The 27264-nt window shown below is 47.0% G+C and overlaps 1 protein-coding gene across 10 annotated transcripts in view; it reads left to right on the plus strand.

The window, feature by feature from the left end:
• Positions 1 to 27264, plus strand: part of PEBP4 (phosphatidylethanolamine binding protein 4) — a 255576-nt gene that overhangs the window by 139854 nt on the left and 88458 nt on the right. Inside the window, exon 6 of one of the 10 annotated variants that reach the window (XM_039521635.1) lies at positions 2061 to 2511. The exons of the other annotated variants lie outside the window; for them this stretch is intronic. Within the exon in view, the coding sequence (XP_039377569.1) occupies positions 2061 to 2094 (34 nt within the window). The 3' untranslated portion in view covers positions 2095 to 2511. Of the gene's footprint in view, positions 1 to 2060; positions 2512 to 27264 lie in introns of those variants that run through there. 10 annotated transcript variants of the gene reach the window in all.

Here is a 27264-nt window from a genome sequence, read left to right on the forward strand (position 1 = left end):
AGCAAGGGACATAAAAGGCAATAATAAGAGGTTCTATAAATACTTTAGAAGCAAGAGAAAAACTGAGGAAAGTGTAGGTCCTCTACTTAGTGGGAAAGGGGAGTTAATAACAGACTACATAAAGAAGGCTGAGTTGTTAAATGTCCATTTTGATTCATTCTTCACTAAAATGGTAAACTGTGACCGAACACTTAACACAATTAATTCACAACAAGGGGGAAGGAACACAAGCCAGCAGGGAAAGAACAAGTTAAAGTATATTTAAATAAGTTAAATGTATTCAAGGTAGCAGGGCCTGATGAAATGCACCTTTGGGTACTTAAGGAATTAGCTGAAACAATTGCAGAATCATTCATTATTATCTTTGAGAACTCATGGAGGACAGGTGATGTCCCAGAGCACTGGAGAAGTGGGGACTTGATAACAGTCTTCAAATATGTTAAGGGCTGCTATAGAGAGGACCGTAATCAATTATTCTCCATGTCCACTGAAGGTAGGACAAGAAGTAATTGGCTTTCTCGGCAGCAAGGGAGATTTGGGTCAGATATTAGGAAAATCTTTCTAACTATAAGGGTAGTTACGCTCTGGAACAGGTTTCCAATGGAGGTGGGGGAATCCCCATTACTGAAGGTTTTTAAGAACAGGTTGGACAAACACCTGGCAAGGATGATCAAGGTTTATTTGGTCCTGCCTCAGTGCAAGGGGCTGGACTTGATGACCTCTCAAGGTCTTTTCCAGCCCAATGATTCTATTACAGCTGTTTGATGGGGTCTCTGGAGAAGGCTGAGGGCGTGCTTCCTAAATGATGCAGGGGGTTAGGAGGCTGGTTGGCTGTCTGAATTCCTGTGGAGTTGAATTCAGTACTGGTGAGGTTTAATATAACTGTATTTATTGTATGTAGACCCTGGGAGAGAGGTATTTATTTTAAATCTAAATAAATAAATAATGGGGCACATTAGGCAGGGGCATTTCATCCAACATGATGCTTAGATTGTCCAGTATCTGTCTAGCTAGATTGTATTTGTAGATTTTTATTTGTTGCCCATTCTCCTGCTAGATGAGCATCTTTTTGCTCCGAGCTGAGTTGGGCAGAGGATGGAAGTTCTATTTCACAAAGGATTTGGAGATTTTGAAATTTGCATTCATTCCAATTAGCAGCAAAACCCCAACATTTCAAAATTCTCCAGGCAGGAAAATTTAAAAAAGGGTTCGGGGTCAATCAGAATATGTGCGGGGTTGTACACATGAAGCCAAGGACATGTTACAGTCAATGCTATCCAAACATCTAACTCTTCCAGCTCATTACAAGAGACCTGTCACCAAGTGCTTTATTCCAGCCTCCAGCCATTCGAGACATCACCCCAAATAAACTTTACCTTTGTAAGAAAAATCGTTAAGTCCCATTGATCTGATTTGTGAATGCCAGGCACTACAAGAGGGAAAGAGAATTTAATCATTGAAGCTTACACCAGTGCAGGGCACCACTGATAGGCTTAAAAAGATCATCCTAATGTGAGGGCCTCCAGTTAGAGTGGATTAATTAATATATCGCTAATGATTTGGAAAGGAGATCGACAGTAAATGCAAGAGCAATTAATTCTGTATAGCTTGTTACTGTACAGCCCCCAATGATCAGAGGCCCAGGGATTTGCTCTAGGATGATTTCATGCTAGAACAAGAGAGTGGCAAATTAAAAATCTTTAGGGAACATACAGGTTGGCCTCAAGCATATACAACATCTGAGGCTGCTATGCAGCTCTGCTACTATCCCGTTCTCAGCATCCATCCATGGGAGCAAATGGATACCCCAAGCTCCGGTTGGGGCAGTGGGACCAGAGGTGCAAGGAAGTCACTTCTTTTCACTGTGCTATTGGGGCAAGGCATATTGCTGCCTGATTTTCAAAGGTGCTGTGTGCTCCCAATGGCTTTTGAGAATTTAGGCCTTAGCCGCTGCTTCTTTGTGCCTTGGTTCCCCCAGCAGAGGCGTTGTGAGTCATTAATGTGCCTACACTAAAGAAGAGCAAGGTGGTCTCATTTGTGTATGTACCTATCCCCACCAGGATACTCGCATTCTGGGCAGCCTTGGTTCTGTAGCAGGTCTCCAGAGGGTCCACCTTTCGAGAGCAATGAGAATCCCTTGGAGGAGGGTTTGGTACCTGTTTGGAATTCTTATCCTCGTCAAGTGCAGCCCGTCCTGATGTGTCAACAGTTTCTCCTTGCTGATTCTGAGAGAGAGGGATGAGACCAAGGAAAACCCTCCACTAGCTTCCCTTGATGAACTGAGCTAATTTCTCTTTTAATGGTTAGCGACTGAGCTGCGTCTGAGGCTTCCCTCCTCCACAGCAAACCCTCTCCCACACGCAGACAAATAGGCTGAATATTTAATTGGAATTCCTCACACCTACAGGGTAAAGCCTTGTCAGTAGAAATATAGTCCATTGCCAGCTGGCATCCCCGCATTCCACCCACCTTGTCTCTTAAAAAGAAATCCCTCCCCAGCTCCCCCCCTCACTCCACACCCACGAGCCTGTGCAGACTCATCTCAGTGCAGTTTGAACAGGGCTGTGTAAACTCATGCAGGAGGGATTTTGCTTCACGCACACCCAGACCGACACTTTCTTTCCCATCTCCTCCCACCGCAGCCAGAGCAGGTCACGGAGCTGGCATGAGCCTGGGGTTTCCCCATGACGACACAGGGATGATGTCGGCAGGACCAATCCTGCACTGGCCCTTTGTGTGAGACATGGCCAATGGGCAGATCTTTCTATAGTTCTCTGAGAATCGGCCAGGGGAGCAAACTTAACTCCCGCAGCCTGGGCGCTGGCTTTAGAATTTGCCTGTGGAAGGATAAAATTTTGCTCCCTCGAGCGCTCCCCTGACAATATCATCCAACATACCTTTCTACCCACCATTCCCTTTCCTACTCCTTCCTGTTGCAGCCACACCAGACTGTCTGGGAGCATTCAGACAAAGATTTAGGGAGCATTTGCTGTCAATTGTACTTGGTAATGATGAAGTGTCATTGGTGTTTGGAGTCTCAATGTAAGTGTGATAAAAAATGTCTGGAGCTAAAAAGACAAAAAGATTTTAAGGGAGGAGGGGACCAACCAATTCGTGCCACTTTGGGAAGCTGTCTGATCTCTGCGAGATGTCTGCTGTACAGACAGAGTGGCTCTGCTATGCAGGCCACCACATGGGCCCCATGAACTCTGTCTCCGGGTGGAACAGCAGGGGAGCACATTATCCCCTCTGAAGATCTATTATTATTATTTGTATTACAATCAGCCCTAGAGGCCCCATCTGAGATCAGGCCCTGATTTTGCTCGGTGCTGTACGTATGCACTGCAAGAAACAGATATTTAGAACTGACAGTCTAAATAGACAAGGTGGGAGGGGAAACAGGCCCAGAGATGTGAAGTGAATTGATCAAGGTCACCCAGCTGGTCAGTGGCAGAGGCAATAATGGAACCTAGATCTCCTGAGACCCAGTCCAGTGCTCTGTGTACGCTGGGGTGTAATTCTATCCAATCACAAGTAAATTATGTGTAAGCAATTCCTTATTGCTAATGGACAGTTGTCTACATGCTAAAGCCATGCTGTAGTCTGGCGTGTTAAGGACTTTGCTCTCAAGAAAGGCCTGCAGTAAGGTGGAAGAAAGTCTGATTAGAGGTGCATTGGCAGAGCCTTCTGCTGTTGCAGTAATTCACATTGAATTACAAGGGACGCTGCAGGTCAGGATAGAGATGTATTGGCAAGTGAAGGAGGGTGTCAGGACTGGAACAGCAGGTGCTATGAATGAGCTGTGCCTGCATTGGCAGAGCTGTGGGAGCAGGAGGCTGGACTGAAACAGAAGGGAGTGCAGCAGGTCAGGGCCGAGGCACGTGGGCAAGACCTGGGGGTAGGCCCAGGACTAGATTAGCATAAGGTGCTCACGGTGATGAACGAGGTGACTGGAAGAGCTGTTAGGGGAGGGCAGGAGGACCAGGACAGGAATAGCAGAGGATGCTCCAGGTGTGGATTGTGGACCACTGGCTGAGCTGGGGCATAGGGCAGTAGTGGAAGAACAGGGAGTGCAGGTGAGGAATGACGTGCATTCAGCTAGCTCTGCATTCGGGAATAGCAGCATATCTCACATCAATGCTGAGGCGCACTGGCAGAGCTGTGATCAGAGTGGCAACGTGACTGGAACAGCAGGGGGTGCTGCAGGTGTGTCTACAGAACTGTGGAGTTAACTTGCCCTGCGCCGGCCTAAATGAAAAATACAATTTCACTATATGGCAACCTCAATGCAAAGTATTGCCCAACATTTGGCATCGAGAGCTGGGCACAGTGACTCACGCACAGAGAAAGGGAGGCTGGAGATGGAGTTAAATGAAAGGAGACAGCTGAATGTTAAAGAGGGAAAGATCCCCTAAGTCATCTTGGGAGTACAGGTGCTCCTGATCATGGAAGAGCAGGTGGTGAGTGAGCTTCAGAGCAAGCAAAGGCCAAGGCATATAGACGGGTGGGAGCAGAGATGAACTGGCCACATCCCAGGCAGTTAGTTTTCCTCTGCTCATGTAGTGATGGGCCAAAACTAGAACCATTTGGCCAAGTCCCTCTGACTATTGGGAATTCTGCCCAGCCCTGGTATTCTCTCCCCCACCCTTTCCTCTCGCGCCGCGCTTTTAATTCTTTTAGAGATCCTCGCTACCACAGGAGTTAGCAAGGGTCCCTAAAGCCGTGCCTATTCCGGAGCCCCATAGCCCACTTGTAACACACCACCCATATGTGCTAGCAACAGTGCACCAGCCCTCACACCACCATGAGCTATGAGCAGGTAGGGTGTTCACTATTACCATGTCCCTGAGTGCCATTGCAGAACCAGTGTAGACAGCAAGTGCTGGAGTAGCATCTGCAATGGTGTAGTTGGTCCTCCCAGTGCAATCCCAAAATGCAAGATGAAGATACCAAGGAAAGGGTCTGATATAAAGCTTCTCTCCTCACAGAAGAAATCTCCTTCCCAGCAAATGGTCCTTCATCAAAGAATGATCAAAGTGTGTATTCAGGCTGCTAACTTTGTATCTGGGTCCAAACTTTCCCAAAATCTGGATATGGGGATCTGGTGTTCAGATTTGGGCTTCTGGGCAAAAGCAGTTCAAATGTGGATTTTTCATCTGAGGTGTGGGGGGGGGGGGCGCGCACACATTAGATGTTCTCTGGAATCCTGCAGTCAGTTGTACATTGCGCAGATACATTGCAACTGATGCAGAAGGGTTACTGAACATATACATGTTTGCCATGGAATTCTGCGTTGGGGAAATTGGCATTGAGGGTTGCAGAATTCCAAGGGATCCCCTGCTCCAGCCCTACATTGCAATTTAAAGACAGACAAGGAGGGAGCCTGCCTGTCAAAATGACAGATTTCAGATAAGCCCCTTCTCTCCATTGCAGACCTGAAGTCTCAGAGCACGGGAATCATCACAAGGGCAGGAAGGACATTTAGGGGGAAGAGTTGTCTTGGCTGGATGAGATTTATAGGGTGGCAGGTGCAGATGCCACCAAGCCATATTCCTTCCTCTTGAGCATCACATTTTTGTCATTCTGACATTTTGAGTCTTTTTCCCAGTTCCATGATTTCCAGAAAGTTAAAGCGAATCCAGCCCATTCCCTGTGACTTAGAAGCAGCCAGAAAGTTTGCTACAAAAAGGAGAAAGTACCAACACTCCTGGTCTGGAATAGAATCAAAGAGAATTTTGTTTTACGTAGTGCCTCATATTCAAGGAACAGGCTAGATGAGCTAGGCAGAACAATGACTCTGCAAGGAAATCAGCCCTCTGCAGAAGCTCATGCATCGCCTTTGGACAGCAGAATCTATTTCGGGGAGAAGGAATGTTGGCCGCAATACCAGCAATACCACCTACTCTTGGGCACGAGTGTCCTAGCATGTGCCCTGCACAGACCCCCCGCCAGATGTTTCTGTGAAGATGTTTTCAGCTGTTGCTAGGAGTACCAGCCCCCTTCCTATGGAGGATAACATTGCCCAGATGTGTGCAACCATTAGGAGGAGGAGGAAGGTCTTCCAGAATGGAAGAAAGTCAGAGGGCCACTCCTCTCCCTCCCCTAACTAGGGGCTTGAATCCTGCAAACTCACAGTGGTCGAGCGTTGTACATAGTAGCAGGAGTGAGGCCCGTGAGGGGACCATGTGGGTAAGCACCTCCTTAGCGTGATTACGATTATACAGAAATCCCTGTCTTCTCCGATAAGCCCACTCTCTACTTCCACCCCCTCCTGGCTCCCACCCTTTGCTTTAGAGCAGGGACAGGCACTGCTCAGCGCAGAGGAATGCACCCAGCCTGACTTGCCTCCAAGCCAGCTGGCTTCTCTGGAGACACCAGGCCTCGAGGGATCGAGGCCTACAGGGAAAGAGCAGAAGGCCTGCTCCCAGGCCAGGGGAGCAGCAGAGGGCCGGGAGCCCAAGGGAAGGGGTAGGAGAAGGAGAGCCATTTGAAGCATCAGCTCTCATTGTCTTTTGTACTCCTGAGCTTTAACAGAGACAGCAGCTATTTGTATTCCCTAAAGTCTCTCAATTTAGCGCAAACGAAATGTCAAGAAAGTGGAAGCCAGAAAGAGCTTCCCAAGGAGCGTGTGTGTGTCGGCCGCATTGTTCCCAGCAGAATCTCACAGAGATGTTTACAGCATCTTTCTTTCAGGGCTGTATTTTTTTTTTCTTTCTCAACAACAACAAAAAAAAGCTGTTTGTTTTCTGTCATAACTGCTCTTTTCTCTTTTTTCTCTCTCTCTCTTTTCTTCCCCCTCCCTTCCTTTTTGCTCTTTCTCTCCCTCACTCAGTTTCTCTTCAATGCCTTTGTACCTCCCTGATCCCAGGTTTGAAAGACCCCCTCCCTCCACATTCCCAGCAGGAAGTAGCAACCATCTGCCTTTTTGTTTTTTTAAAGTTTCCCTGCACCTTTGTCTTAAGGAGCCAGGTTAAATATTCTGTAATCAGTGTAATAATACACCTGGTCTAGTTCTCAAGAGATCTGCCTTTTGTACTGCGACAGGACATTAATAGTAATTATTCTGCTTTGTAATTGGAGCTTTAAATACTAATTCAAACAGCCAGAGGAAAACCAATTAGTGCTAATTTATCTCTATGTGTTTTGGAGAGCCTGTGTCTGTCATACTGTGAAGAAATAGGTTGGTAATTAGTACAGTTGGGTGGTAGATAGAAGTAATTATCAGATTCTTTCATGTTCTTTAAAGGGAGGGGGGGAACCTAAAGGCTCCTTGACTCTTCCTTTCCAAAGAAGTTTGTACCTAGAAGGAAAGCAGCAAACAGGATTGGGTCTTGTCTGCTCTAGGCTTTTGGCCAGAGATTTCCCACTCTTGGTAGCAATGGTTGGGGAATGCTAGTGGAGACAAGTCAGCAGCCTCATAAACCTCTGCCTGAAGACTGATGTGGTTACCCAATGCGTGGGGATTTGAACTGCTATCCCACTCTTATGCCCAGCAAGAGGGAGTGTGTAACCCATGCTAAAGTAGGGTGGCTTTTTGGTCGCCCGCCAATAGTCCAGACAGTAGCAGACCTAGTCTTTTAGCTCGCGAGATAGTAGCTCATGCCTTAAGATCCAGAGGTTCAAGGTTCAGTCCTTACCCACAACGTCTTGAGGGAAGTTGTTAGGAGCAAAGGCCCTGTGATGGCTGACATGGGCAATTTAACAGGGGGCCCTCCAGAGCTAAAAGCATGGGCTTGTCACTTGAGCTAAAGAGCCAACACTCTAGCAGACCCATATCCTCTGTGGGTCAGTCACAGAGGTGGATGCATAACTCATACTGACCAGCAGGTTACACCTGACCGCCCTGCCCCAATGGCTTTATGTTGTCGGGCGGTGATAATACAGCCCGGGTCCATTGAAGGGATGCGGAAACCAGTGTAATGGAGTGGAGAACCAAGCCCAGTACCTGCTGCATGAGAACCCCAAAAGTGGACACAAGGAAGGGGGACTCTTCCTGCTAATGGACTGCAAACATGGCCTCTACAAGCTCACACAATTTCAAAGCCATGCGTGCCCACTAGGGGGCGAGCAGTCCTTTTCAGAGAGGAGATAAGATTGCATTGTAGAGGCATAGACTTTAAAGCCAGAAGGGACCACTGTGATCCATTTAGTCTGACATCCTGCCCAGCACAGGCCAGAGCAACTCACCCAGCAATTCCTGCATCTAGCCCAATAGTTTGTAGTTGAGCTAAAGCAAACTTTTTATAAAGACAGCCATTTTTGATCTCCACATGATGGCACATCCAGCACATCCCTAGATAAGTTGATCCAATGGTTAATTACCCGCATGATAATGCTCACATTAATATGATACAATACAGAAATGTACAGCTGTACTCTCTAGATGAACAGGAGAGAATTACCCATTAGGAATGATGCTGGTGTAAAACAATGGGACCCCATTTCATATAGCTTCGTTAATAGAACTTATATGTCAAAGCATGGAACAGAGCTAAAATAGCAGAGGGGCGAGAACTTGAGGTGCAGAGCAGAGAAAAGGGATGTCTTCAGCTGTGACATGAAATGAGAGCTGGAGATGTTGAGTCAAAGAGATGCAGGGAGGCTGTTTTAGGCAGCAGGTGGTGCAGAGGAGACCCCCTCACACACACCCCAGCAGTGGTAAATGGTTGAGAGAAGATCAGTGCATTATGTACGGCGAGAACAGGAGAAGGGGAGCAAAGCTGGGGGAGAGGACCTGGTTCTGCTCTTGTGACCCAGTTTAACTCCACTTGTGTCAATGGAGTTGTTCCTAATTTACCCCAGTGTATGAGAGCAAGATCCAGGGCCTGGGTGGGAACAGGGAAGTTTTTCAAGCCAAGACATTGGATGCTGAAGGGAACAGATGAGCTGGTGGAGTGGTTTGACAGTAGGGGAGGCGGTGACATTACCCTTTGTTCCATGCGTCTTTCCCATAGATCGAGTCTTTGTAGATGTCTGTGTAGAGGTCCTGTTGAAATACAGATAGAGTAGGCAGACAGAAGGAACTCTTGGATGGGACCCTCAGCCCAAAATGTACCCCACACTCAACATCAGCCCAACATGGAAGGGTGAATTCCTGGCCCCACTGAAGTCAATGGGAGTTTTGCCATTGACTTCAATGAGGTAGGGTGACCAGATGTCCCAATTTTATAGGAACAGTCCCGATTTTTGGGTCTTTTTCTTATATAGGCTCCTATTACCCCCTGTCCCGATTTTTCACACTTGCTGTCTGGTCACCCTACAATAGGGCCAGGCTTTCCCCCCTTATCTGGAACTGTAGGGAGCCGGAATACCCCGTAAAACATTTTTGCCTTATGCTTAGATTGCAAGCTCTTCAACGCAGGGCTGTTTGTTTGTCCGGCACCCTAGAACAATGGGGCTCTGGTTTATGGCTGGGGTCCCTAGGTGCTGCCATAAAATATATCAATAATCATAATAATAGCAGTCTGTTTTCATGACCTTTGGAAGGAACAGGGAGGCCTTATTTTAATACCAGACCTTATTCTAATTGAGATGATGTTATCATACTCACCAAAACTCTCCTTGACGGCAGGTCCAAGACCCTAATCATCTGGCTGAACAGAATGGCGGCACTTCTGCTGCTGTTCAACCTCTGCTCCTCTCCGTTGTCATGGATAAGTGCACTTTTTCCATCTCGTAATTATTATGGGAGCTTGATCCCATGTTGTCTTAACATCACAAAATCATGTCCCCCGAGGGTTGTTTTCAGACCTTATTATCACCTAGCGCATTTCCCAAGGCAGCCTCATGAATATTAAGGGCTGGTAATGGGTGCAAAGCCTGCAAATCTATTTCTACCACCAGCGCTTCCCAAGGCTTGTTGCAGCAAGGTAAGCAGGGAGGGGGAGCATTAGACATTGTCACTGTAGCTACATGATGGATTTTGTACTTGGGAACATGCTCGTATGAACTACGATCCTCACATGTGACATCCCCGCAGCCTGGGCAACAGCAGAGCCCCGAGGGGGCACGCCTTCTGGGACTGTAAAAATGGCAGCAAATGGGTTATTTTACCAACAGTTTCCTTTTCCATGGTTCAGTAGCTGAGCCAAGAATGTTAGTGAGCAGAAACAAGGAATCTATCAACTTGGTACAGCCCATGCCATATACAATGACCTGCTCACATAGCAATGACAGGGTGCCTGGAGTGCTGGCTGATAGCACACACAGTCATAAGTGGCAGCGTGGTGTAGTGGTTACAGACAAGGCCTGGGCATCAGGAAGCTTGGGTTCAAGTCCTGCTTCTGCTACAGACTTCCTGAGACCTTGGAACAGTTGCTTAGCTTTCCTCTGCATCTCCATGCAATGGAGATTAACAAGCTCTATATAACTCCCGATCATTTTATTATTATTTAATATTTAGTAAATCAGCAGGAGGGACTAAATCTTTGTATGCCATTTGGAAAATTTTACATTTTCCATATTAGGAGCCAGTCTTTAATCACGAACAACTGATTTAAAGGAGAAAAGATTCCTGGCCATGATATTATATTACACCCAATTCAGCAGGGCACTTAATAACATGCCTGAATAGCACAAGAGCCGTCGCACTGAAATCAATGTAAATACTGGGCTGAATCAGGGCCTAAAGGAGCTCCTTTAAATATGTTCAGCTCGGCTAGATGTCTGCTGGCACTGGGTCGGCATGATGATTAAGAACATAAGCATGGCCACCCTGGGTCAGACCCATGGTCTATCTTGCCTAATATCATATCTCCAATAGTGACCCAAACCAGAGCTTCTGGGGTAGTGTACAGAACAGGACAATTAGGGAGTGATCCACCCCTGTCTTCCACTCTGGCTTCTGGAATGGCTTCTGGCTTCCAAGCATGAGGTTGCATCCCTGACCATCTTGGCTAAAAGCCATTGATGGACCTATCCTCCATCATTTTAGTAACTTATTTTTCAATTGCCCATGGGTATTTAAAGGTGTAAATCTAGGATCAATTTGGGAATGTGCAGGGGTTGTCACTAGCATTGGCTGGAGGAAATCAACCCAAGAAAATAGAGATTGAATATTGGGAGGAAACTGCCTACTAGTAAAACCTATGAGACTGTGGAACACTTATCTCTAGAGAAGTGGTGTAACACCCACTGCCTGTGTCATGTACAGCTGGACTGGATGATACACAGTAGAGAAACAGGGCTGCTTTAGCTAAGGGAACAGATTAGATGACTTAATGCTTTTCCACCTCCAACTTCTCTGGGGTTCTATGACTTTGCCATAAGCTAGCGATCAGATTCCTAGAAGACACTGGCAGGAGCAGAGATGGTTGGCACCACCACACTCTACTTCTTTTGATCTCATTTTGATAATAGAATTTCTCTGTTTTATTTTCCTTGAGTATCTGACTTGTGGTTACTTTGATCCCCCAGTTGTGCTATTAAAAAATAACATCAACCAGCGTAGTAAATTCTTTCATCCTTTTGGGATTGCTGTGCAAACCAAACCAGGAGTTCAGCAGGATCTGCTGGAATTCATTAATGGACCATTCTTTTTCTTTCTGTGCTTTAAAAACCCAGTACAGTCACCTAGTTAATAATACAGTGCAGAGGTCTAGGAGGAAGGGAGCAGAGTTCTATTTTAATTACACAGATTGCCCCCCCCCCGCGCTTTATTCCTGCCAATTTAAATCTGATTTTTTTAAAAAGACAATAAGCAAACTGTACTGAGGAAAAAAATCATTTGTTAAAGTGGGGGGGGATTTAGAATTCTGGCATTGGAAGCATTGGATGTTGAGAGATGCCAGGGGCACACTATATCAAAGAAAATATAATACACTCAGCTTAAAACTAATGATTGCCATATAATTAGATGTGAACCATTGTGCTATAAATGTGTATTCTTCAGCGTGCTGTGATTTTACTGTAAAAAAAAATGAGAGAGAGAGAGAAAGAAAGACAGAAAAACACAGAACCCAGCAACATACTATAAAAAGAACTCTGTTGACTTTTCTGCTGTTTAGTATTCCTTGCCCGTTCTCCCCCGGGAGTATGTAATTAGTGCTTTATGAAGAATGCATTTAAAGCAGTTTAATATTCACCTCATTCAGTCTGAAACAATGTGATCACTGCTTAGACAAATCAGTGCTCCTTACTGACATAATCTGTCAGTACATTACCTCTGAAAAGACCTTTCAAGAGGCTTGGATGTTAATTAGTTGTCTATCATGTATAAACAGAGCAGTGAGCAGAAGGGGCTGCACCAGGCCAAAGACACACAGGGAAATACATTTTTTATGAACATTGATTGCTTTGTCGTCCTGGCTCCCCACACCCAGTTGTGCTGGCTCTTTTCAGAGTTTTGCATGGACTGTGTCTGGGAGGGGAGTGGTGTGTGTGATTCAGGAATGGAATCTGCTTTTCCCTGACTCTGGCATGCTGTAAAGCAGATTAAATTGCCTTTTCTACTGCCCCCCTGCCTGGCTGTGTTGGAGAGTTAATGCAAGGTGTCAGATGAGCTTTTCAAACGATGACAAACAAAGAGCAGCATCCCCTCGACTCCTGCCTGCAGACCCTAACTGAAGGACCCAGCCATTACATGGCTTCCTCTCTGCCCCCACATCAATAGCTGAGTTCCAGTAACCCCACAGTGCGCAGTCTCCGCTCCCCTCGAGTAGCTGGAGATCAGCAGATGATGCCTGCATCACTGTTCCCGTTTGGAAGTGTGAAACTGCCATACTTTATTTAACGTTCCGAATTTCTAATTAGCCGCTGGAGCCGCTCTGTGGGATGAGGGGGCCTCTCTCACAGTAGCATCTGCGCTGGAGATGCCAAAAGCCTCCCAACATTTAGTGATATGAATACGCCAGCAAACAGACACAGCAGCATACTGGTGCTTCGAGGGCGCTGGTAATGCACCCTGCTAACACAGTGTGCTCCCATTCCGCAGCACGAGGCCATGTATCTGGCAGCCACATGGGGACAGGCAATGATTACCGGAGGGGAGGGGAGAGTTGGGTTCTAATCCCAGTACTGCTACCAATTGGCTGCATAGGCAAGCAGCTTTTCTGTGTCTCAATTTCCCCACCTGTATCATGCAGATAATGACACTGACCCACATTTTTAATACACCAAAGATGTACGGATGAAAATTGCTGTATCAGAACTAAGAATGATTGTTAAAATGAAGCTTAATCTTAACATAGTGAGTTTACCCACTAATAAATGATGCAGTTAGCTAAGGTGCTGCAGTCTCTTAGATTGACACCAGTAATAAAGATCCTGCAGTTAGAACTTAGGTGATGCTGGAGCCAGATACAATCCAGCTCCTTTTCCTATAGCTGCAGGACTAACCAGGGTGAAAATTTGCTTTGGTCAGTAAGGTATGCAGATCTGACTTCAAGAAACACAGGAATGAGAAGGTGCCACTTTATTGTCGCTGGGGTGGTTGGAAAATGCGAAGTATTTTCTGTGGAAAATAAAATTTTCATCTGAAATATTTCAGATAATTTTTTTGATCTTTCAAAGCAACGCAAATATTCTATTCCAAATTAAATGAAAATATTGGCTCTGATTCATTTTACCAAAAAAATAGAAACAGAAGGAAATGAAAACTTTTGCAAAAATGTTTGTTCTCTCTAAAAAGCCTTTTTCTTCCCCCTTGAAAAACATTTTTGACATACAATTTCCGACCAGTCCTGCTTGTCACTTTTCTGACCATCTGACCATACTTCAAGTATTCTTGGAATTTCCTCTTCTGAATGTGATCACTGAAGCTTCTGCCACCCTCTGCTCGCACTGACTGATGCAGAGATAGGACTTTTAAGCAAGCCACTGTTTGCCTCAGTTCTCTTCTGTAATAACACTGCCCAGCTACACGGGGAGTGTGAATAATAAAAATGTTAAAGATTGTGAGGTGCTCAGATACTGTGGTAATGGGGCCATATTGGTACCTTGCACAGCTAGATATAGTTCTGTAAGCAGCCATCTCTTGGTCTTTCCCCCTCTATTTTATGTGTACTTTGAGCCATTGCTTGTACTGTGCTCCTTGGAGCACCAATTGGAGTCTGGAAAGGGGATTGGGAAGGGGAGGGGAGTCTTTGAGAGGATCTCTCCCTTACAAAGGGTCCTAACCTTGGCCAAGTCACCTGAGCAAGGATCTCACCGTCATTAATGTACTTATCTTCCTGATGCCTGTTTGAGGTAGGAAAGGTTGGGAAACTGAGGCACGGAGCTGTATAAGGCCAGATTTTCAAATGCTCAGCACCCACAACTGGGGCCAGATTTGCAAAAGCACCCAGCTCCCAACAGGAACCCAAACTATTCGGTTCTTTTGAAAATTACCCTAATTTCAGGGGCTGAGCACTTGAAAATCTGGCTCTGTACCTCAGTTTCCCAAATGTGAGCCTGCATTGTAGAGATAAGTATATTAATGATTGTGATATCATTGCTCAGATACTATGGAGACAGGGGCCCTTTAAGTACTGAGGTGGATAGATTTACAATATCCACCTAACCAGCTCCTTATCCATTTAAGGATGCTCTGTATATTAACCTTGCGCATCAGTCTACTGCACCATACTGTGTTAAATGCCTCTTTGAAATCCAGGAAGATTATGTCCGCTGCTTCACCCTGGCTGCTCCTGGCATTATCTTCTCAGAAAAATCCAGCAGATTTCTCCAGCAGTATTTACCCTTTATGGGAACCTGCTGAGTAACATTATCAGCTCCTATTTCTCCAGGTGCCGTACAAGTCACATACTACACTAATGTCTGCAGGATTTCACATACCACCACAATTAAACTTGCATCTCTGGCCTGTTATTTCCTGGCTTCCACCTTGATTGGTTCTTAAACATAATCCCATTCTTTGCCTTCCTCCCACCTCCTCAATCCCATGATACCTCCCCTCTCGCCTAAACCTCTGTTATTTCAGTGCTAATCTCTCTGCCAACTCTCTGCCCATCCATCTTCAGTGATTTCACCCAAGCAAAGTTGGTTCCGGTGCAACAGATCTTAGCGTTTTCAGTATCCTTTTCCCAGGAGCTCTGGGCTGAATTGAGAAAAGATCTATACAGGGGCTCTGAAGTGGCAGAATGTGTATCTTCTCCTACCCCTTGACTGTTCAGATTATACCGTTACTGACATGTAACCTGCCCAGTACACATCCAGCGCCTTTAGCGTTTGGCCCTTTGTTTCCACTTCTGACTCCTTAACCTTGGCCTCCCTCAAGAAGACTAAGACCAGGTACTACTGGAATCCTATTACCAGCTCCATCTGGCAAGCCCTGATTTGATCATTGTCTCTGAGTGATCACTATATCCCAAAGCTGTGAATGGCCTACATCAAATATTTGTGTAGCAGAAAAAAACCTTGCCACTTTGCAAATGCAGAGTGAGTTTTAGGGGCCTGATCTAAAGCCCACTGAAGTCAATGGGGGTCTTCCCACTGACTACAATGAGCCCTGGGCCAGGCCCTTCAATTCCAAGGCACATCAGTCAGGCCCTGCAGGAAGATGCAGGAGCCCTCCCTAGCTTAGAAACCTGAGAGAAATAACTGGCTGGAAAAACATCTGCAACAAAATTAAAAAGCCTGAATATCCATCTGTGAGAATGCTGCGAAATGACCGAGGAACCGGTGGTTTGTGTCACTCAAAATACTAATCAATAATCATGGCAACGTAGGAGTTTTGTCTCCTAAATCCCCTGCTCTAACCACTGGACACTGCTCCCGGCTGGAGCCAGGAACAAACCTGGGAGTTCTGACTCCCACTCCCCTGCTCTAACCTCCTGACCCCACTTGCTCATTTCATATTTAAACCTGCTGTGCACGGGGTTGTTGTTCAGTTACCTATCCCGTGAATACTGGGACACTCCCTGCACGCCAGTGGACCCAGTCTCCCATCATGAGAAACGTGTGGACTCCTACTTGAACTTCCAGATTTACGCCTTGGGGTAATCCCAACACCTGGCTACACGGCTCCTTTTCCCTCCCTCTCTTTCTTTCTTATAGTTTTCCTGGCTCCCTTAGTCATGAAGGTGAGGCACTGTCAGACACACAGACATCAAAAACAAGACGTGGATGATGAAATGCCTGGAGTAATTAAGCTGCAGTAAATCACTAGGCCCAGGTGGCATTCCTTCAAGAGCTCTAAAGAAACTGGATCACGAACTAGCTGAGTTATTAATAATCATCATCCTACTTTGCACCTCTCTGGTGCCTGTCCATTATGGGAGCTGAAAGTGCACGATGATTCACACCTCTGGGGGGCAAATGCTCCCCCCGGCCTCAAGGACAGGGAAACTGAGGCCCAGGGAAGTGGAATGCTTTCTCCAGATCATGCAGCCAATCAGCAGAACAGAGACTGGAGCAGTGGATTCTAATTCCAGTGCTGCGACCAGTCTGCTGGGCAAGCTTATTCGGTCTGTGCTTTGGTTTGCCCATTTGCAAAAATGGAGATAAAGTCCTTTGAGCTCAATGGATGGAAGGTCCCTCTCTTAGAGAGACAAAGTGGGGGAGGTAATATCTTGCATTCAACCAACTTCTTTTGGTGAGAGAGACCAGCTTTCAAGCTTGCACAGAGCTCTTCTGACCTGAAAGCTCAAAAGCTTGTCCCTCTCACCAACAGAAGTAGGTCCAATAAAAGATGTTACCTCCCCCTCCCCTTGTCTGTCTGATATCCTGGGACTAACACAGCTACTACAGCACTGAAAGCCCTCTATACCAGCTAAGCATTACTACTATGAAGAGTAGAAGTCAGGAGTCCTGAGTCCCCTGTTCTAGCCACTCAACCCCACTACCCGTACCAACAACTGTGTGTCACTCATTAAGAAAAGCTTCTGCTCACTCAGTGTGCCCTGTGAGTCAGAAAGGCATGTAAGAGGTTAGACTGCCTTAAGAAGGAAACAGAGGGCCCTGCGGAGAATGCAAAGCCCATCCCACGGCACACTAAGGGCACCACCTGGTCACCAGATGGGGTCATCTTACTCCCTTTAATAATAACCCCTGTGTTTACTCTGAACCTTATTAGACGGTGACTGCTGCTGCTTAAGTCTGATTATCCCCACCTCGGTGACGGCAGTGCTGCGTAAAACCGAGCCCAGCACAGGCTCCCGAGCTCCTTCCCCCACAGGTCACGTCAGGCGCTCAGCAGCCCTGAACCATATTGTCCACACTTAGCCCCGCTTGCCTTACTGCTCCCTTTCAGCACCCTGCAGTCTGGGTCTGGCCTGCCCTGATCCCTCCTCATTAATACGCCATCCCCATTTCATTCAGCTTTTCCAAGTTCCCACCCAACGGCAGCCCACGTTGCTGGGCAGGGAGCGCACAGAGAAGCTGGAAAGGCAGTGGAGGAGGTGGCTTAGGGATGGCTTGAAAACACCCAGGCTGCTGGGAGGTATGTGATTCTAATCCTGGCTCAGTGTCGGCTTCAGCCCTTCATGCTCCAGAAGGAGGCCAGCTGAGCTCTGCAGCATTTTACTGCATTGGAATCATGCATGGATGTTAAAGAACCCTATAAGGGTGCAATAGATAACCGGAGCTAGCTTGTGAGCTCTTCAAGTCAAAGACCATGTCTTTATATAGTACATTGGCCCCTTCTTCTGGTGCCCCAGACCCGGGTATTGAAATCTCTCTGGGGCAGACAGGGTTATTTACTCCATGTGCGTATAACACACAGCACAATGGGGCCCTGATCCGACTGGGTCCTCTTGGGTGACTGCAGTACAGTAAGAATGGATGCAAATGGTAATAATGGTTATTTGTATTCCAGCAGCCCTAGCAAGATTAGGGCCCCCTGGTGCTTGGTGCTGTGACATGCCCGATATAACGTGACCCGATATAACATGAATTCGGATATAATGCGGTAAAGCAGTACTCCGGGGGGGGGGGGGGGGCTGCACACTCGGGTGGATCAAAGCAAGTTCGATATAATGCGGTTTCACCTATAATGCGGTAAGATTTTTTGGCTCCTGAGGACAGCGTTATATCGGGGTAGAGGTGTAGTAAGAAACAGTCCCTGCCCCAAAGAGCTTACAGACTAGATACAAAACAAACCAAGGGCGCATTGCTAGCTCCATTGTACAGACGGGGAACCAAGACACAGAGAGTCTAAGTGACTAGTAGGGAGTCTGTAGCAGAACCAAGGCCAGTGCCTTAACGACACCGTCCCTCTCTCCGGCTCACTTGGTAAGACTAGGAGGTTGCTAGGCTGGACTTAGCCAGATTCCCCATGCCCCTCCCCCAGGTGGCTGTTGCCTTACACCCCAGAGGGATTCTTGTATTGCTAAGGCCTGATCCTACTCCCATCTCAGTCGGAGAGCGATTGCTCTTTGAGGCTATCCTCTTTGTTTGCCCAGTGCTAACCATCCCTCGGCTTTACGAGTGCACTCGGGAACTCAGACCTGGTTCCAGATTTCTCAGACAGCCTTATCTGTCTAATGGGCAGCTTTAGATCCAAACAGCCCTGAATATTATTACAGTGTGCAAGATCCAGCTCCAGACTTTGCAGCTTGGGTCAAATAGGACATGAAGCCAGATTGGCCTGTCTTGGAAGCGTCAGGTGACACAGGCAGGGCCTAGCCAACAGAGGGCATATAGCTCAGCTCCATCAGGGCTGGGCTGTCAACATTCTGGTAGCGAAGCTGCCAAAACTCATCCCGGGCGAGTCTGTTCCAACAGTGCTTGTCGTCCACGTAACCGGAGAGATGTTACATAACGTTGCCCCTTGTCCCACTGCAATCAGGAGCTTGTACTGTACTGCTGCGCTCTTCCATGGGATGCAAGAAGGGGCTGTGCGTTCCAGAGCACATGGCTGAGCCACCCAGCCCCGAGGCATTACGTTACAGCGCGCCCACATATATGTGTGCCATGCTTCGTTTGCAGCTGTTTTAAAAGGCATGCAACAGGTCACGAAGAGAGTGTGATCTGCCTGTGATATAATCCCCTGATTACTTGGTGAGTGCCAGCCAGTGGCCCTACCTCTGACTCCACTAGTTTGTCTCTTACCCATTTCAGTCCCCCTCGCATTGCTTGGGGCTTTGGGGAAATTGCTCCCCCAGCATGCCAGGCCTGTGCCCTGCAAAGCGCCGACATTCTCATTGGTGACAGAGGCACATCTGACTGTGTTCATTGAGCAGTAGCATTAGGGTGACCAAATGTCCCGATTTTTTAGGGACAGTCCCAATTTTTGGGTCTTTTTTTAATATAGGCTCCTATTACCCCCCACCCCAGTCCCGATTTTTCACATTTGCTGTCTGGTCACCCAGAGTAGCGTTTCCAGGTGCTGTTGTGCATGCGACACCTGACAGTTGCAGGAGTCCAATTTTTAACAGGGTACCTCATGCAAACTCATCTCTACCAAGATTACAGGCTGAATTTAAGCCTTGGGGACACAGGGCTGAGATGTCACCAGGGGACTCCGGCTCTATTTTAGCCTCTGAAATATTTCAGGCTTCGAAATGCGTATCAGTCAGCAAGGTCCTGGTTATTTTCACAAGCCTTCCCCTCATCTAATGGCTCCCTTGAAGCCTTTGTGCTTCATTTCTGTTGGGAGAGACACTAATTGGGGCAAAAGGGCCGCCTTAGTGCAAAGACAATTTTATCAATTACCCAGCAAGGACTTTGGAGATTGGCTTAGCTTGACAGGAGGCCGGGTTCATCTCCCTGTGTGCTAGAGCTGCAGGCAGGCTTCCTACACACGCTGGGTTAATTTCAAATGCTCCTCACTAGAACATTTCCAAATACCAACAGTCACATTAATACAAACACGTGTTACATATTAACTAAGGCTTAAGCTAGATCCTGGCCTCAGATACTGTGGTGATGAGCGTGGTATAGGAATCTATACAGAATCGAATCGAATCTGTACAAGCCCCTTAAACTTTGGGAGGATCAAGGTCGGGCTCTGAAATTTGTTCAGCTCTGTTCCATCCAGAAATATATATTTTATAGTTCCAGCCTCTGCACGGGGGGAGTCCCTGATTCATAGAATCATTCAGCCTGCACACATATCAGATGGAGTCACCGTGCAGGCCTCTGCTGAAATCCCACTTGGCAGGGAAAATCAGGCTGTGTTAAAATTTCTCGAAGCTATAAATCTAATGTGCGTGTAAAACTCCTCCAAGCCTCTAGCCCTAACACTCAGGTAAACCTTTAATTCCCTAACAATACAGAGCTAAATCCATAATTCCTTGGCACCATAGCCCTGTGAATTCAGTGATCTGCAACTCAAGCTCCATCTGCAATAAACAGCTCTCTTCCCCGGTAGCCCAGCTCTGGCTTAGATTGTAGCATTCTTGCTTAGACTGTAGGCTCTAGAGGTAGGGACTAGCCATATTTTGTGGCCTGTGCATCACCAAGCATATTGTCAGCATAAAACAAACCGTATGCTATCATAATTGTCCCCCTGCTAACAGGGAAGGTGGAAGTGTGTTTAGCAGTTGGAGCAAGACGTGCACCAGGACTCCTGAGTTCTACTCCAAACTCAAGCCACCTGAAACTCAGTTTGTCCATCTGTAAAACGGGGATACTAATAGCTCCCCCATGTCCCAGGGTTGCTGCAAGGCATGGCTCCTATTTGCAAAGTACTTTGAAATGCTTGGATTAAAGGCACTGTCTATATAAGTGCAAAGCATTGCCAATAAGGAGAGCGCCTGTGTTCATTATCCATCATTCTTCCAATGCACGTGGGGACAGGGAAAAGGAAAAGTGCATGGAAGCAAAGAACAGAAGTGCTTGAACCTGCTGGTGTCGGTGTGTAACCAGCCCCCTGTTGATACCATTCAAAGGCTGAAACGTTTCCATTTGATGTGATGTGTTTGGAACGGGCGCCCCACCTGCTCTGGAGATTACTTCAAGGTGGGTGAAGCGTCGCCAGCATCCGCAGAAAGAGTTTTCCCCGGAGCCTACTGGAGATAGATGATCTCTGAGTGGTAGTGAAAGGGTGCAGCTGTGGAGCGACTGGCAGCTGTAACAGGAGACCAGCCATTGTGAGGCACGTTGGCAGCGCAGAACAGAGAGGCGGCGAGGGGAGGGGGAGGAGAGCCTTTGCAGGGAAACGGAGTGAGCTGACAGGTTTCTGAGCTCATTAGCATAATTATGACAGCGTTCTCTGTTACTCCATGAATTGTATAATGCGGGTCCCAGCTGACTGGGAAGTGCTTTTCCAATCCAGCAAAACCTGTACAGAAGCCCCTCGCCCCCTTATTAGGCAACTTCCTTGACTCTCACACCATCCTTAAATGGCAGGAGCATACATCTCCTCCACCCTGTGCTGCAAGACACCTCTATCAAAACAGGTTTCCCTGCATCTCCTATTCCAAGAAATGTGCATTCAGAGTCTTCCCTTTCTGAGTCCTGCAAATCAGGGAGTCTGCTTGACCAGCCAAACGGGGGGCATTCTGTTACGGGCTGCCTAGGGCCGTGAGATTTGCCGTGCGTCTGCAGGGAGTCCTGGTGTCAGGGTGTGTGACCAGCCCTTCCTGTCCCGTGTTGATACAGCTCAAAGGCTGATACGTTTTCAGTTGATGCGACAGGTTTGGAACAGGCCCATGGCCCACTCTGGAAATTGCTGCAAGGCGCATGAAGCATCCCCAGTTTCCACTAAAAGTTGTCCCCAGAGCTAGCGGGAGATGATCTCTTAGTGATAGTGAAAGGGAGGGAGCCCAATCAGGCTTCTGACATGAGACATTTCCCCGGTCCTTCCAGGCTTGGTGGGGCTCTAAAATTTGCCACACTGGATGATCATCAAACCATCAATTCATCAATCCTGTTGCGTTGTCCTATCTCCTGTAATGGCCAAAACTTGATGCTTCAAAGGAAGGCCAAAAAATAAAATCTCTCAACCCATAATGCATCTGTTCTATTTCAAATGTAGTGCCTTACGTGCTTTGTGGTGTGTTCAGATATGTCAGTCTCATGTCTTTGTTTTATGTGAACTGCACCTTCAAATCTCTAAGGACTCTCCTGTCTGGAGAGGCAGACAGCCATGTTGCTTTCAGTTCAGTGCAGACTGTCACCGAGGACCCATGCACACACTGTGCTCTTCCTTTGAGACCTTACTTTTGTTCTTTCTTGTTTTATTGTTCTCTTGACTTGAAATTAAAGTAATTGTGACCAAGAGTTTCTCCTTGCCCTTTGCAAGCAGCCATCACCACTAATCTAATGTTTCAAAAACAACCTGTCATTCATCTGCTCTACTGCAATGACCAATGCTCAAATGCAGTGCTCTACATGGGGCTGTGGGGACACAGAATTGCTCCCTGGTCCTGGTAGGGATTAACCTTTGCCCCAAATATTAAACACAGTGTCCCCTAGATTAAACAATGCTGTTGATTATAAAACCACCTGGCCTTGGTAGAAGCTAGCCACAGCATTTAAACTGACCTAATGTGGTGATTTCCGGAGGCCGACCATGAGCGGGGTGAAGGATTATTTCTTTATGTACTTCCTGATAATTCTGTCAAGTGAACCCTTCTCTGACACATTATAGGACAGCCTCCAAAGGAGAGACTGGTGTCCCCTGCAGCAGATGCCTGCTGTCCCATGCATTGGCTCCTGACTGTGGAGATTAGTGGTGCAAGGAGCTATAATTCAGAGTTATGAGATGACAGTAAAGCCTTGCATTCAACAAACCGTCCTTCAACAAAGCACCTAAGCACACCCGTAAGTCTCATTGAAGTCAACTGGACATAAACATGTCCCTAAAGTTAAGCCTTGTGCTAAGTATCTTACTGAGTAAGGCTGGATTTAAGGGTGGGCCTAAATGGGCTGAACTGGAACCAAAGTCAGGGGAAAAAGTTGGCTGAATATCAGGAACATTTACCGCACATGAGGTTTACAAAGATGTGCAGTGGGTGGAAGCCTGTGCCTAGAAGCATTTTGGACAAAGCACTGGAGAAGATGCTGGAGGCGAGGAAGCCTGTCCTGGCTCCCCTTATAAAAATACACATTTGTGTTCTAGAGTAATGGGTCCATGGGCCCATTCTGCCCCTATTTAAATCTGTGGGAAAATTCCCATTGAATTAAAAAAGAACAGAAGCAAACCCTGGAACATCACAATTTATGTTAATATTCTTGCAGTCTTCTGTCCCATTATTACTGTAGAATACCAGGTCACACTTTGTATTAAGGGTACATTTATAAATGGTTAATAAAGGATTACTAAACATATAAATGGTTAATAAAGGGTTAAAATATTGTTATATGGCCCAACAAGTCAACAGGTTGCTCATAACCATCTTTATAACACCTTCTACTGATGGGCTTATAACTAGCTATGACACATATTATTCATGTCTGTAACATGCTTATGACATCTATTAATCCTTATTAACTCTTGTTACATTGTTTATAAATGCACTTTTTATATATATTCTAGTATTTTTGTAAGTCTGGGAGACAGAGCATATGTGCGCTACATAAGTATTTTCCACATATTATTTACAATCTCCCCAGCCGCCCATAAAACTTGGCTGCATCCCCTCTGCCCTGGCAGCTGAAGGGTTAAAGCGTTAGCTGAATGGAAGCCTGTGAGCTTCTGCCCCGAGTGCTTGGCAGCTATTTCACAATGCCGTTTTGTAGTTTTACTACAAGTTTCAGACAATGAAGGTGTGTCTGAGCTCAGTGCCTGATTTTGCCCATTGTGTAGGCGTTCAGTTCAGTGCTGTCTTGTCAACACTTGAATATGTTGAACATCACTCACACGGGCATTCTGTAAGAAACCTATTAAGTTAATTACCGAGGCTCTGTGTGTGTGTGTGTATATATCTAATGTAAAAAACTGACTTTCCTTCCTTTCGAGATACTTTTGATGCAACTCGGGATCGTGGTATGGTGACATCTTGTTTATTTCTCTGATTGGTACAGTCCACTCAGTGTAAGATTTTACCATTGAATCATTCCCACTCAGCTTTGGGAACAGACCAGAGTCTGAAGTGGCGATTACATCCTGAGAGAGACCCCCCCTAAGGGGATGGAAGCCTCACTCCCTATCTGCCCCCCGTTGTAATTAGATGGGAGAGAGATGGACCCCTGAGAGTGGTGTTGAGCCTTCAGTAGAAACCTGGTAAAGGGACCACGGGCTCATCTGTACCCTAATATAACTGCATTGGTCCAGCTGCACTGATGTAGTGCAGACCTGCCCTTAGAGTTGTAGTGTAGACAGGACATAACTGTGCTTCCATTTGTTAAAACTCTGGTCAGTCTAAAGCTTTAGCTTCTCTATCTCTCTGCATGCATATCCCTCTGTCTATCTGCATGAATACTCTGTATTTAATATCTAATGTATCTAACCAATGTACTTATATGGTCATCTCTCATATCTGAGTGCCTGGCAAATGGTTTTAACATCTTCATCCCAACAGAGACCTGTCCCTGCCATCTGTGCACCCACCCATGTTTTCTCCAAAATAGTGTGTGGAGAGCTGTTGTTTTTGTTCTGGTCTGTATGGGACCATCCTTGCCATGAGGTGAAAACACAGACAGGCAAGTGGGTTTGTGCAGGACTTTCCTTCAGAAACCCTGCAAGCGAGTGCTTAGAAATAACATAAAAATAACCATATATAAAAGGGGCACCTGCTCCTTTATTAGCATTCATTAGTTAAAGTCCTGCAACACTCTCCCTATCAAGTGGGTAAGTCTTGTTATACTCAACTGACAAATGGGGAAACTGAAGCAGCACCCCCCCCGCCCCAGTACTCCCTCAAAGGTATAGGATAAAACAGTGGCAGAGCCAGAAAACGAAGCAAGGAGTCCTGACTCCTGTTCTAATCACTGGACAACACTCTCTCCTAGAGCTGGGAATAGAATCCAGAAGCCCTGATGCCCAGTCCCCCCTACTCTAACCACTAGACGCCACTCCCCTCCCAGATCTGGGGATGGAACCCGGGAGCCCGGGCTCCAGGCCCATCCTCTCCCCATTCTAACCTCTAGATCACATCTCACTTGGTGCAAGACTCTGGTTGATGCGGTCTGTTTCCTGATTTGACATTAAAACATGTTCATTGCTGCACCTCTGTTTCCCTCTTCTTTTCCCTCCAGTCCCCTTCCCTTCCAAGTCTGAGTGTCAGGTCACCCACGATTGCCTTGGTATCCCTGTTAGCAACCTAATATCAAAGCACTGGGCACATCTGAGTCAGTATTTGAAGAATAACAAGCCTGTGTGAGTGATGATGAAACATGGAGCTCTTTACTGCTAACACAAGTTCAGCTCTGCTCAGACCTAGAGTCATTAATCTTATCATCTTCCCTGGTCCTTCTCTAGCACCCTCCCTCTGAGGATCTCAAATTACTCCTTAAACATTACTGCCGTTAGCCTCACAAGCCAGGTGGGCATCACGCTCAATTCATAGGTGAGGAAACTGAGGCCCACGGAGACGTGACTCGCCTCAAGCCATGCTGTGAGTCAGTGGCAGAGCCAGAAATAGAACTCATTTCCCAGAGCTGTTCCCAAACGATTACACGGTATCTGAGCTGGGTTTTGCACCAGTCAGCCCAGCCTTAACCCAATGCAGGGCACTGGCTCGGGGAACCAGCGTGGCAAGAGTCCGGCTGGGCTAACAATTCCCCTTCTCCAAAGGGCCGTTTCAGCACAGCAAAAGTCTAAGCACTGCATAAGGCATCCCTGGAATTTGCACACACCCCAGGTAGGGAATCTCAGCCCCCTCATTTCTGCACTCCTGCCAGGACCAGGGGCACAGAGCTCCCTGGCACAGCGTGCCAAGTTCTGTGTGTGCTGACAGAGCCCCAAGTCCTGCAGGAACCATGTTCCGGTTGACTTTTATGGAAGAAAGGGAAGTACATGGTATTGTCAGAGCAGCTTTGGCAGGAGCCGCAGCTGAATGCCTGCCAGGAGTAAAATCATGCAGCAATAACAGTGCTTTTTAGCACTTTTTAACCCCTCTTCCCCAGGACAAGACAGGCCTGGTGTGGTTCCTTCGCCCGCTGGGTCATGCCAGCAGCCTGCAAAATGCCCCACATGATATATCACACACACTCTCACACTTTGGACCAGATTCTGGAACTCCACTGAAGTCTAGGGTGTTAAACTTTGGGTGCATTTAGCCCATGGTAGAGCTACTGTTCCTTTGCTGACTCAGATCTGACTCCAGGATTAAGCAGCCCCAGCAATTACCCTTAGTTCTGTCCTTTGGGACCATGACGTTGTCTGTGGGCAGACAGCTGAAGGATGTAGGCTGTGGCAGGCACAGCTAGGAAGCTAAGAGGCCAGCACATGAACTAGCTCAGAGGAAAGATTGCCAGGGAGAAGTTGAGAATTATTATTTTTCTCACATCATTGAAAGCCAAGCAAAGGGTTCGTTCATTTCCCAAAGTTCTCATTGTTCCAGGATCCAAAATAAAGTGTGTGGGGAAGGGGGGAGGGGGAGCTCGTGTTACTCAAATGAAAGACATTTCCTGTTTGAATCTATAATATCCCAAAGGCAGTTCTGGATTCTTCCTTCGCAAGTTGCCAAAAAAAAAAAAAAAAAAAAAAGCGCCTTTCTGTCAGGAAGCAACTTTGGAGAAGCTGGAACATGAGCACCCAATCCCCAGCAGCAGAGACTCTGTCTAAGCCTAGACAGCATGTTAATCAGTCCAAGGATCTTGGCTGCTCCCTTCTGGGCCCTCTGGCTTGTTGGCTAGTGCCACGCTTTCATCATGAGATGCTAGGGGAGGCTTTTTGGACTGAGAGAGAGAACCCACTCGCTCCGCGGAGCCCCCATCAGATTAGGGCAGCTGAAATAGCTGCTCTGGCTTAGCGCAGTAGCAAAACTCCCTTTGGTCAGCCCTCTCCAGCCAGGGATTGCTGCACTTTGTATCAGAGAGGGAGGAATTGGCACTGGAGGCTGGTGACCTCTGAAAGCGGGTGTGTGAAGCTGACGCACGCAAGGCAGGTGGAGACTGTTGCCATGTGGCCGCATTGGCACAGCTAATATTGTGTCTGATTCTGAATGGGGTAGGCCCTGGGCTCCCCTGGTGTGCCCTGAGAAGCGGCCATTGAGATTTGGACAAGAAGGCAATGGGGCACGAGGAAAAGTTCAGGGAGGACTGGGCAGCTCAGGGGGAAACTGGTGTTGCTGGGAGCCTGCCATCCCCAGGCCAGCTGTATCAGGCCCCAGCTTGTGGTGCACAACCAAATGTTATTACTGTGTGACAGCCGCATGGTGGCATCTGTGAAATGAGGTCTATGGTTAGAGTCCAGCTCTTAGGACCATCACTCCTCCATTGCCATTGGCATGAAGTGGGCCCCCTCATTAACAATCCCAGGAGCAATACCACAGAGTG

The sequence above is a fragment of the Mauremys reevesii genome, linkage group 2, assembly GCF_016161935.1.
Source record: "Mauremys reevesii isolate NIE-2019 linkage group 2, ASM1616193v1, whole genome shotgun sequence".
Taxonomy (NCBI): Eukaryota; Metazoa; Chordata; order Testudines; family Geoemydidae; genus Mauremys; species Mauremys reevesii.